Here is a 12125-nt window from a genome sequence, read left to right as displayed (position 1 = left end):
TGGGTGGCGTCTGCTCTGGGCCCTCAGGAGAAGCCAATAGGCTGGCACAGGTATGCGCAGCAGAGTGATAAGCCCAGGGCCGGGGGCTGGGCCAGGCTGGGCTCCAGTGGGCACTCCATGGCTCAGAAAGCCTGCCAGCCCAGGGCGCCCAGACGCCGTCCAGCCTTCTGTCCTCGGGGACTGTCTGGGGGAGCTGAGCAGCCTGAGCACCTGGAAGGGGCCAGGAGACAGGCGGAGGCACCCAGCAGTGTCTCCTCAATCCTGGCACGTGCCACAGGAGAGGAGACCCCAAGAGAGGAGCCCCTCTCCCTGGCCCGTGGGCTGAGGGCAGCCCCAGCTCCCGGAAGGAGACCCGGGAAGGCTCAGGTCTCTCCTCAGCAGACTCAGAGAAGGATCCCACTGCCTGGACACAGAATGCTTCCCAGCTGAAGAGCTGAGGGCTCCCTTCTCTGGGGTCCGCCACCGCCCAGCCCGACCCGCTCCGGGCCCTCCCAGCACGCCCCTGCCAACGTCCCCGACTTGCTACCTTCACACAGGCCAATGGTGTGCCCTGAGAAACCCTCCCCGGGAAACCAGCCTAGACTGGCATCAACCACTGTCCGCTGGGTGGGTACCACTCAGACCAGTGTGTGACCCTCCCCACCCCCAAAAACGGGCCTGGAGCCACACGGTCCCCCCTGCATGCATATCCCTGAGTTCTTATTCTGGCTTGGAGGTCCTGGCTTCTGACCTTGGCTTTCTCACCAACTGGCCAAGGCAGCCCGTGGTTTTAAGCCTCAGTTTCCCCATCTGTAAAAGAGCTGCCCTGAAGGCCTCTGCTAAGCACACAGAGGTCGATGCCAATTGCACTTCCGACCTCTGGGGCAGGGAATTCGGACAGAGCTCCGGGGCAGGGAAGACCTGGCTGGGAGGCCACCAGCACGCAGGCTCGGGCCAACAGGCTCAGGAAGGTCCAGGGCAGGGCAGCACCTGCTCTGTCCTGACGGCCCAGGTCAGGCGGGCTTCTCAGCCACACTCGTCCCCTTTCCTTCCACAGGAATCCAAGAGGCGGGGTGTGGAGGGGAGGGGGGAATCTGGAAGTGGTGTCAGCCCCAAGAGCCTAATGGTTCCTGGGGGTCAGAAAAGCCCTCGAGGGGCTGCCGACGTGTCCTGGGGCTCAGGCCACACGGGGCGTCTGGAAGGAGGGTGGAGGGCCTGCTGTGCTCCCAGTGCTCCAGGGCCTGTGACTGAAAGGGACTGAGTGTCAGGAACCCCACAGCCAAGGAGGCCCCAGAGGAGCAGCCAGAGGAGAGCCAGAGGAGCTGGGGGGCTTGGCCCAGGACTCAGACGAGGAGCTGCCTGGCCCCTCTGAGGGCCGACGGGGCGGAGGAGACTTGGGCTCCACGCAGCGGTCAGAGCTTTCCGGCAGTGGCGCCCACTCGGCCTCCAGCGTGGGACGTCCGGAGACAGGCAAGGGCCGCTGGAGAGGCCCGGGTCTGGAAGGCCGTCTCGCCCCCTTCGCCATGGACACCTGTGCCTCACCAGGTCCCAGGGTCAGGACATGTGAGTCACCGTCCAGCAGCCCTAGAGATCCCCCGGGCATGCTGACGGCCCAGACTCGCCGTTCAGAAGTCTCTCAGCGTGCTGGATGCGCCTCTTCAGCCAGGAGAAAGCCCTGGGCTTCCTTGAGCGATTCCAGCCTCAGGGCCGCGGTGGCCAAGGCCACAGACACTGGACACCCAGCCAGCCCCACCCCACTGCACGGAGCAGGCGGAGGTAGCTGCCCACAGTGGCACGGGTGCTCACAACAATCACAGCAGGACGTCAGGGTGGACACCCGCGGCCAGGGCGCCAACATTCAGCCGAGGAGGCAGGGCTCAGGGAGGCCTCCACCTCTTCCCTACACAGGGGCACCAGCCTTGGGCACAGGAAGGTCTCTCTGGAAGCACCTGAGGCGGACAGGAGGGAAGCGCACCAGACCAGAGCTCCGGGTCTGAGCAGACAGAAGAGAAAGATGCTAGATGGGGCGCTATGAAGCACCCAAAGAACCTCCGGCAACCGAGAGGTGGCTGGGAGGGCCCTGGACTCCCAGGAGTCTCCAAGTAAGAGAGACGTTCCGGGGTCCTGCCATCCTCAGGTTCATTGGCAGACAGTCTCCCGGGCGCAAGAAGCGCTGGGCATGTGACATCACCAGCCCTGTGTGTGTCCCTAATTGTGGGGATGCACTGTTACCCATGAGCCAAACTGTCACCCCCAGCCACCTCCAACGAGGTGCCCCTGGAAGCCGCACGCTCACGACATCGGTGCTACTGACACAAACCACCTCTGGCTTCACCTCTGGGAACCATCTGCAAAGTCCCAGTGGCTCTCTGAGCAGCAATGCTGGAGACAAAGTTTCTGCCTTTGAGAGTGAATAAGAGTCTGGGAACTACAAAAGGCCAGTGAGGGCTTCCCTGGTGGCGCAGTGGTTAAGAATCCGCCTGCCAATGCAGGGGACACAGGTTCGAGCCCTGGTCCGGGAAGATCCCACACGCCGCGGAGCAGCTAAGCCCGTGCGCCACAACTACTGAGTCTGCGCTCTAGAGCCTTCGAGCCACAGCTACTGAAGCCCACGTGCCTGGAGCCCGTGCTCCAGAACAAGAGAAGCCGCCGCAATGAGAAGCCCACGCACAGCAACGAAGACCCAATGCAGCCGTAAATAAATAATTAATTTTTTTAAAAAGGCCACTGAGGGCTAGGGCTGGGGCTGGTGATACAGGTGAGGGGGTCAATCGCTCACTCATCCATCCGTCCATCCAACTATGTATCCATCCATCCATCCCTCCAAGTCCCTGTTCGCTGAGTACCAGAGGCCAAACAGCATGCAGAAATGACATGGCCCTCCAAGGCCCAGAGAGGTCTGGCTACCCAGAGTCAACAATCTGGCCCCTAGCTCCTTTGTGACTCAAGCCGTCTCTGATGGTGACATTCAGAGCCGCATGGAAATGCTGCTGCAGGAAAAACCCAGAACCTCTGGCTCCCGGACCCAGAGAGTGGGATGAAAACACACAGGGACACCACATCACGAGTGGAGGGAGGGGGTGCCCTGGCTGACCGAGCCTGCGGCAGCCGGGTAAAGACTCCATGGTGAGACACAATCGCCCACCCTGACCCCAAAGCGGCCAGTGAGACTCCGGCCCACACAGGGGGCAGTCCGAGAAGAGCTGTGAACGCAGGTACCAGTATAACGCTGAACTGGGACCCTTCATCCCAAGCGCCGTCCACACAGATCTCGCGAGGCGGTTTCGTCACCCCCAACGTAAGGGGAAACTGAGGTCTGGCAAGGCACAGAGGCTGCCCAAAGCTACATGGAGCAAGTGGGCGCCCAGCCTCCTTGTAACCTCTGGGTGGCTCAGAGCCCGCAGAGAGAGGATGAGGGTGGGGTGTGGAAAGGGGAGAAGGGTGGGGGAAGGAGCCACCTCACCTCGGTCTTGAAGGAGGCCTCGTCCTCCGAGTTGGACTCCTCCGCCTCCGGAGGCTTTTTGATCTCCCTGGGCTCGTTCTCAGGCTTGACCTTCTCCGCTTTGGCACCGCCCTTGTCCTTGGCCGGCTTTTTGTCCGAGAAGGAGGAAGATGAGGTGCGGGGTGAGGTGCTCGGGGCGCTCCTGGACCCCTTGGAGCTGCTCTTCTTCTGCTTTTTGGCGCTGGGCTTGGGTGAGTCGGCGGCGGCCGGCCGCTTGCTGGAAGACTTGGGCGGGGGCGGCGGCGGGGGCCCGCCTTTGGGGGACATGCTCTCCAGTTTGGTCTCCTTCAGGGCCATCTTGGGCTCCTTGAATGCGGCCTTGGGCGGCGGGGCCTTGTCCTCCTTGGGCGGCCGGCCCTCGCCCAGCTTCCGCGCGGCGTCCTTGGCGCTCCTGGCCTGCTCGCGCTCCGGCTCCTTGCAGGCGCCCCTGCTCTCTGAGTCCTTGCGTGGCCGCTCCCGGTGCTCCTTGGTCGTCTTGTGGGCCTTGCAGGCCTTGCCGCTCTCCCTGCTGGCGTCCTGCAATGCCGGGCAGGAGGGGGACACGGTCAAATGGCATCTCGGGGCCGCCCTGCTCCGCCTCCCACGACCCCTACAAAGTATAATCCACCTGATTCAGACTCAGCTAGAGAAAATCTTCCATAAAGCGAAAAAGTAAGGCAGCAGGTGAGAGTTTTAAATGGAGCTGTCCCTTTAAACTACTAGGAAGTGTCAGCAGGTCCCAGGCGGCTGCAGGCTAAGACTCCCCTGAGGGATTCAAGAAGAGTACACGGTGAGTCAGATACAGACAGGCAAGCCACACCGACCCACTCCCGCTCCAGCGCCTTGCAGCTTCCCGCGGGGCTGCTGCGGCGCGGGGGCTGGGGGCGCCAGCAGGCGGGGCCTCTCCTCTGTCCCCACCAGAGCCAGGTGCCTCCCCAGGTCGCCCCCACCCTGCCTGGAAGGCCCGGCTCCGGCCCGGCCTGGCCTGGCCCCAACGCGCGCCAGCACCGCAGCTCTTTGATCGCCCTTTAATCTCCACATTCAGCATTAACTGAGCGCCTGCCAGGTTCCCAGGCACTGCGCATGACTAACGGCTCCTAGAGTATCCCGGAACCCAAGCCGCCTGGGCAGCTTTTCTAAACCATGTGCAATGCCTCAACCTCCGCCTCGGAAACCGAGGGTTGAGGGTGGAGCCTGGACTCCGGCGTTGATGAGCCAGGTCAGGGGGGCTCCCACCGGCAACAGAGGCAGTGAGCGGCCCTGCACCGGGCCGCCGGGAAGGCGGGCTGGTGGCCTCCAAGCCTGCACGCCTGCGCTCCCTCTAAGCAGGAGCAAGACCACCTACCTCACCAGGTGACAGTGCAGGGCGGGCAGGGCGGACAGGGCGGACAGCGAGTGCACAGTCACCCCGCCCCCAGGCAGGAGCCCCGTCTGACACCTTGGCGGGCCTGCTCCTCGCCAACACCGCGTACACCGCATCACCACCTCGCCGCATAGCCAGGGCTGCGGGACAGGTGCCCGCTGCCGTCCGCTGCCAGGATTCTGCCCCCAACTCTGTGGGACAGGTGCACGGCTGGGCACCCGCAGCAGCTAGACCACAGGGGCCCACCTGGGCGGGGCCCCCAAAGCAGCCTCCCTCTACCAGCTCACCCCAAGTGCTGAAGGGACGGGCGAGCCAGGTGAACACCCAGCAGCTGGGCTTCTCCTTCCTGCGCTCACAGTCTCCAAGGGTCCAGCGACAGAAGCCTCCCAGCAAAGAGCCACAGGGAAAGACGGCACAGCCTAGAACCACCTCTGACCTACTGGAGTCCCCGTTTTCTTGCGGATCCACTACCCACACCAGTGCCAAAGGTTCAGGGCCAGCCCCACGTGGCCATGGGCTCCTGCCACCTCCCTGGAGAGAAGTCGGCCCTGTGCCCTGGCCCCGGCCGTCACGTCACCACGGCAGCGGGAAGGGGTGCTCACACCACGAGCACCCCTTTAGAAGCCTGTGTAAAGGGGCACCCCTGGGGGGCTGCTGTGTGGAATGGGGCCAGTCTCTGGGGGCTCCACTCTCCAGCAAGCTGTTCCCCCAAGGAGGGAGGCAAGAAGCAGAGACCTCCCACACCATCCTGGCCTCTTCCTGCAGCGTCCATGAGCCCGCCTGGGCCGCACAGTCCCAGCCCCGAGAGGTGGAGCGGAGCACCCCTGATGGGCACGACTGCCGACGGCCCCCTGCCCGGGTCGGCAGAGCCTCCCCGCTGTCCAGGGCCTGCCCAACTAGCAGGGGCCTCGGAGCGGCGGCTCTTCACCCGGAGCTCTGTACGGGCACCCAAGAGCACAGGCCCTCTGAAGTCACACACTAAGTCTGTAGCATAATGTAGACGTTCCTGGGGCAAAGCTCCACTGCAGTCATGTTCTCAAAGCTGTCGAGGACCCAAAATGATTAAGAACCAAGTGTTAGAGAAAAGCCCACCAGGCCGACTGGCTGACATCAGACAAGGAGAGGCAGGGCGCCCTGAAGCTATAGGCGCACAAGTCCAGGGGGCGGCGGGACCAAAGGGAACAGCCACCTGCACAGTGAGCCTTCAGGGGGTCCCGGTTCTCTCCTAGGAGGCTCCACTTCCTGCCTGCCAAGCTACCCTCCGGGGGTCTGTGGGAAGAAACAGAACCACAGGGACCAATCCACCTGGGGCTGCAACAGCCAGACTCTCCAGCGGCCCCCAGGCCCTACAAGGAACACGCCCCTCCCTCCTGGCCCTTCTGCCTGGAGCATGCGGTCCAGCCAGTCAGCCTCTGCAGGTCCAGGCAGTGGAGAATCCGTCTGGGGGAAAGAGCCAGTGCTTCCTCAGCTGGAAGAAGAGGCCGATGACTCAGAGGCAGGACTGTGACAATGGGCAGAGGGGGTCTGTCAGACAGCCATCAGCAGAAACCTTCGCAGGGACCCCCTATGTCACAGCGTTCAGGGGCTGCAGAAAGATGCTGGACCTGGAGGGGTGAAGACGAAGGACCCTACCTGCAGGCCTCCCAAGCCTTGCAGATACACCCACTGGCTTGGGGGTGGGTCCCAGGGGTTTCAAAGACCTCAGCAAGAGATGCCACCAGTAACCCCAGCAGACGTGGCTCTGTCGGCCGGCCACTGGAGTGTCCTCACCACCTGGGAGGGGGCACTTCTTAGGTGACTTGCAAGCAACAGGTACAGAAGAGATGGCAGTTCCCACTCTTCCTATTTTGCACCAACTTCCGAAAAACCGTGGGTGGCTCGGAGAAGCTGCCAAGACCGCTAGCAAGAATTTTTCTTCAAGTCCCGTGAGGTTCAGGGAGAGACCTAGGAGTCCTGTGAGGGGAAGACCCTGGAGCCGCACTCTGTACTTGAAGACTCTGGCCTCACGCGTCCAGAGGGCTTAAGTCAGACAGATCTGAGGATTTCAGAGACCTAGTGGCCTTGTGGAAAGTGCCAGAAAGACCTTGCCTGGCTGACGTGGCCCTCCTCCAAGGTTGCTGATGAGCATAAGGCTGTAAGACGGCCCAAGAGTTCAACCTGTCCACCTCAACCAGGCCCCCGACACCCGATAGGGAGTGAAGCAAGAAAACTGCCAAGATGAGAAATGGATACACTTGCAGGGTTGGTGGCGGACGACCAGCAGCTGCCCTGAGAGCCAGGCAGAGCTTGGCCTCGGGGACACAGCTGTGTAGGTGGCTGCAGCGTGGGATGCATGCCCACAAGCTTCCAGGTCCACTGCGGGACCAGCCCGAGGGCTCCGGAGGCCACTCCGGGACAGCTGAGAGAGAGAGGTGTCGGGAGGGCAGAGTGCCACCTGCCTGGCTGGCCGAGAGAAGACGAGGAAACGTTTCTTCTTGAGGCGAAACAGCTGGCTCCGCCACATGGTTCCACCCGGCCCTTCCCCCAGGCGAGCTCTCTCTGCCCAGAGCTGCTGCCAAAGAAGGAAGCGGAGCCTGGAGCAGCCGCGGGAGGGAGCGCCAGCCCCTACGGATGGGGAGTGCCAGTTACGCCCAGGAGGCAGCGGTGGACACGCTCTGTCCACGGCCCCCAGCCACGTCAGCCTCTTGGGGTTCTGTCCAAGTGGCCCTAGGCCCTCAGACTCGGTGGACGGGAGAACGGGGCAGGCTCTCTGGCCTCAAGAGGAACGGGGGAAGAACCTGTGATCATTTGGCTGTCTGAGCGGTTCAGGAGGGCAAGCCTCCTGACGAAGGGGCAGAGCAGCCGGGCGGAGCACAGAGATGTGCTCCAAGAGAGGATGCCAAGGGAGCGAGTCCGGGGACGGAAGGTCCAGCTCTGCGGAGGGGCGCCCTGAGCCCAGGCCCCGCCACTGGGCCCCAGCGCTCCCACATGACTGGGCCTTCCGCCTCACTAACCTTGGAGCCGTGGGACGGTTTGGTCTTCTTGGGGTCAGAGAAGGCAGAGAGTGGAATTGTGGGTAACATGGGGTAGTCGGGGCTGGGCCTGGACACCGTTTCTGCTCCTTCGGGCATTACCATCACCTAGTGATAAAGAAGAGACAGATGTTATCAACGAGCAAGGAGGCAGGCTGGAAATTCGATCGGCAAGAGGAAGCCGGCCTGCGGAGCTTCCCTCCGGGAGGGGCCGAGCGCCGAGCGCTGGAGCCAAGCGGGGCCGGGCAGAGAGCGAAGAGAAGCCGGGTCCCAGGATGGCTGGGCGCGGTGGGCCGGGCCGGCCGAGAAGACGCGGAGCTGTGGCCAAAGCCGCCCCACACGCGGCGGTGCAGACAGACCAGAAGCGCGGTTGGCATGGGTGGGAAGCCGGCCGGACACCCAGAGCAGGCAGCTGCGGCGGAGGGAGCAACCTCTGCAGGATGTGTGTGCCCGATGTCCTCCTCCACCGTGAGGCGGGCGGGGTGGACAGACAGGGAGAGTGCGGCCAGGCCAGAGGAGAGCTGCGTGGGGTGGGCGCGGGGGGGAGGGCCCAGAGGAGGGAGGGTCCAGGGTCCTGCTAGGAGGTGCACAGGGAAACACCTGCCCGGCTCCAGCCAGGCTCCCGAGGCCCCGGCTGAAGGGGGAGAAGGCGGCGGGCAAGTCCTCGAAATACTGACACGGCAAATTGACCCTAGTAGCAGTCAGCGCTCAGAGGGAGCCTTCCAGACGCTGATGAGACAGAACAAAAGAATAAAGCGCGCACACACACAAAAGAAGAAAGCATTTAGCTTGGTAGGACAGGCCCCATGAATAACCCTGAGAGCCTGGGATTCCCCGAGGAACCAGCGTTTCATCTGGGGGGGCCAAGGTCACGCCTGGCTGCGGGGATGCCGGGTTGAAAGGAGGGCGGTGGAGCCCCTCGCCCCCCAAGCCCTGCAGCGGAGCCCGAGGCGGTGCTGCTCACGGGAGCCTGTCCAACCACCACGCTCTGAACCAGACACCCAGAAGCCACCTGCCCCACCAGGCCCGGGATCACGCTGTTGGCGACCCGCACACTCCAGGCCACAGGGAAGCAACGGAGAGCGCAGCCCAGGAGAACGGCGGGGCCACGGGATGCCTTAGTGCGTCCGCCCACAGACCTTTTCCTTCTACTTTCGCTGCAACTTCTCTCCCTTCAAATGAAGGTCCCCAACCAACCCTATCCCAGGACAACGCGTGGAGGCCTCCCGTGTCGCTGCCTGTCTGTGACAGCCCTTTGGGGCACATGGCTCCACGGGGACCTGTCTCACCCCTGGCCTCTGAAGAAGCCTCTACCTCTGCGCAGCTCAACTGCCGACGGGGCAAAGGATGAGACACAAGCTGAGGGGCCGGGCAACCGCCTGGCACAGCGGGAAGCAGCTCAGGTCACCGCTGATGGTGTCTAAGCCTCACGCGAGGAGCGACAGGGCTCAGGCAACCCCGGGAGAAGGGGCCACACAGAAAGCAGTCCTCGTGGGCTCACCGACGGCCCGCTCCTCCTGCGCTGGCCTCCTGCGCTTCCAGCGCCGACATCAACGTCAATGCAGGCAGGCTCCGGGCCCATCCGCCACGGGATGGCAAAGGCGGCGCCACTGGGACCCAGAGCCCCAGAATGGTAAACAGGGACCAGGACTCAGGGCTCGGGAGCCACCATCCCATAAAGGTCTCGGGCAGCTCCTAGGACCAGAAAGCACTGCCCAGCCATCAGCCTGGGGCGTGAAGCCCGCAGCCCCAAAAGGCGAGAAAGTTCCTGACCAGCCAACCAGCTCTCCAGGCAGCCCCAAAGGGCCAGAACAGCAGCCAGCAGAGACCACAGGGTGGCAGCTCGCGGGCCTCCCTCCCTCCCTCCCAAACCGCAGGCCGTGCCTGCCCTCCCCACCTCCCTCCCCCGCCCCTGCGCACCTCCTCCTCCCTGCCCTCCAGTTTTATGTGTTTAGATGATGCTCACTGAACCTGCATCTCCTCAGAGCAAAGAAAACATCTTTTTTTTAAATTTCAAAACGTTTTAGTTTTTAAAAAATAAAATAAATGACTATAAATGATACAACCAGTTTTCCCATGTGACTCTAAAGGTTAAAAAAAAAAAAACTTTACGTGGGGAGCCAAGGTCTCAGTGCCTGGGTCCTGGGACTCTGAGAGGCCCGTGGACGCTCTGTGTGTCTGTCTCCCAAAGAGAGGTGACTGTGAAAGCTTTGGGGGAACACCCGGGAACACCTCGGGAAATACTTTGGAAAATATCTGGCAGCGAAAATAAGGTAGAGAAGCAGAGCTGGGGGAGGACCGCTGAACCCAGCAAACTCAGGGCCAACATCTGTGTAAGCTGACTCTGCACCTCCCGGCTCTGTGACTGGACTCCGTCAGCCATCATGTGCGAGATTAGAATCGCACACTAATCTTTTACTAGGAATACAGCATAACTTAATCACGTATTCTGCGATGAATACGTGATTGCTTTCATATTTTTAAAAAAGTTTATAGAAAGACCCAACTGAATTAAGTGAACAGGAAAGGACTGCACCCCAGAGCCAAAGAAACCCAAACCAAACGCCCTGCACGCCCTGGGGAGGTGCGCCTGCCTCGACGACACACACGTGCGCACACACAGGCTCTCGCGCCCCCAGCCCGACTCCTCCATCCCAGGCTCGGGATGTCCGTGTGCTCAGCCCACCGCCCTCGGCGCAGTCCAGTCCTCCTCCACGACCGAGCACCCGACCCAGCTCTCCAAAGGCCTTGCCACGTGCAGGGGGATCACTGGCCACACAACTTGCTACAGAGACCTAAGTTCTGAGAGCCTGTGTCACCAGGACAAAGCCGCCAGGAGCGCGCATCAGCAGGGAGCCTCTACAGAGCCGGGGCTGCTCCCCCCACCCCCCATGACACGCCCCCGCGAGGCCTTGCTGATCTGGTTAAAACTGGCTCCCGCTGCAAGCTGACAGACTGGCCTCGCGCCCATTCCTGCCCCCTCCCCCCACCCCGCCCCACCTCCATGGAGGACGATGCTAATTACCCACAGCCAACAAGAAGCTACGGGGTAACTAGAGACTAGTTAGTCACTCGCAGCGGACAACACCCTAGCGCAGACTCGGGACGCCTGGGTCCCATCCAAAGCTGCTGGGCGCCACCCGTGCAACCTGCCCCTCTGGGTCCTGGGTGCCCAACCACACGCTGGAGAGCCCCGGGTGCCCCCAGCACCAGGGCCGCCCAGCGCTGGGGGCCATGTTGGGGCATGTGGAGCGGCACACTCACCCCGCCGGCCATCAGCAGCTTGTACCGGAACTCCACGGTGGGGTTGTTGAAGGTGAGCTTCTCACAGCGCAGGTGGTTGACGGGTGGGTTGCCCTCCAGGTTCAGGAACAGGTCGTAGGTGAAGCAAACCTTCCTTGGCTCCTCCTTAAACAGAGAAAACAAGGAAGTCCACTCAGGGGGCTGGGCAGGAGGCTGCAGGGCAGCCACGGACCAGGCGGAGGCACTCCTTGCCGCCGGGCCTGCCCCCCTCTCCCTTCGGACCCTCACCTGCTTCTCTGTGTGTGTGTGTGTGCCTCCCCATCGCTCCGCTCATGCAAAATAAATCAACTTACTATTTGCGGAGCGGCAAAGCAGGCACCACGACAGAAATAAAGATCATCAGGATGATATTCTCAGCTGGTTAATGAAGCAGTCCTGCCGATGGTGTGCGGAGCCCCGCACACACATCCCCCTCAACCCTCAGTGCTCGGCCCATGGACGGTGAAGACGACGCTCCAAGACACACAGCTGCTCAGCGACAATGCTGAGACCGGACCCCAGGCTCTAGGACCAGGATCCTGCAGCCTCAACCCCTGGCCCCTTTCCTGGAAGGGAAATTTCTCCAAAGACATACAGGCGGCCAATAAGCCCACGAGAAGATGCTCAACACCATTAACGACTAGGGAAATACAAATCAAAACCACAAAATACTGCCTCACACCCACTAGGATGGCAATTATTTTAAAAAAGGAAAATAACAAGCCTTGGCAAGGATGTGGAGAAACCAGAATCCTGGTGCACTGCTAGCAGGAAGGTAAAATGGTGGTCCCTCTGGAAAAGTGTATGAAAGTTCCTCAAAATGTTGAATACAGAGTAACTGCATGACCCACATATCTCCCCTAGATGTATACCCAAAAGAAATGAAAATACACATTCACATAAAAACTTGTACGCCTGGGCTTCCCTGGTGGCGCAGTGGTTGAGAGTCCGCCTGCCGATGCAGGGGACACGGGTTCGTGCCCCGGTCTGGGAAGATCCCACATGCCGC

The 12125-nt window shown here is 61.9% G+C and overlaps 1 protein-coding gene across 5 annotated transcripts in view; it reads right to left on the bottom strand.

The window, feature by feature from the left end:
* Nucleotides 1–12125, bottom strand: part of MLLT1 (MLLT1 super elongation complex subunit) — a 64968-nt gene that overhangs the window by 7253 nt on the left and 45590 nt on the right. For 4 of the 5 annotated variants that reach the window (XM_089905573.1, XM_022557053.2, XM_089905575.1 and 1 more), the window contains 3 exons: nt 11099–11242; nt 7817–7942; nt 3443–3997 (listed from right to left, as the gene is read on the bottom strand). In XM_089905573.1, coding sequence (XP_089761699.1) covers nt 3443–3997; nt 7817–7942; nt 11099–11242 — 825 coding nt within the window. The remainder of the gene's footprint in view (nt 1–3442; nt 3998–7816; nt 7943–11098; nt 11243–12125) is intronic. The other variant, XM_089905576.1, reaches the window with a different exon arrangement.

The sequence above is a fragment of the Delphinapterus leucas genome, unplaced genomic scaffold (genome assembly GCF_059928025.1).
Source record: "Delphinapterus leucas isolate spDelLeu-1000000601 "Yukka" unplaced genomic scaffold, BTC_Dleu_Yukka2 spDelLeu_asBTCV2_sq25, whole genome shotgun sequence".
Lineage (NCBI taxonomy): Eukaryota > Metazoa > Chordata > Mammalia > Artiodactyla > Monodontidae > Delphinapterus > Delphinapterus leucas.
This window is presented reverse-complemented; position numbering and strand designations above follow the sequence as displayed.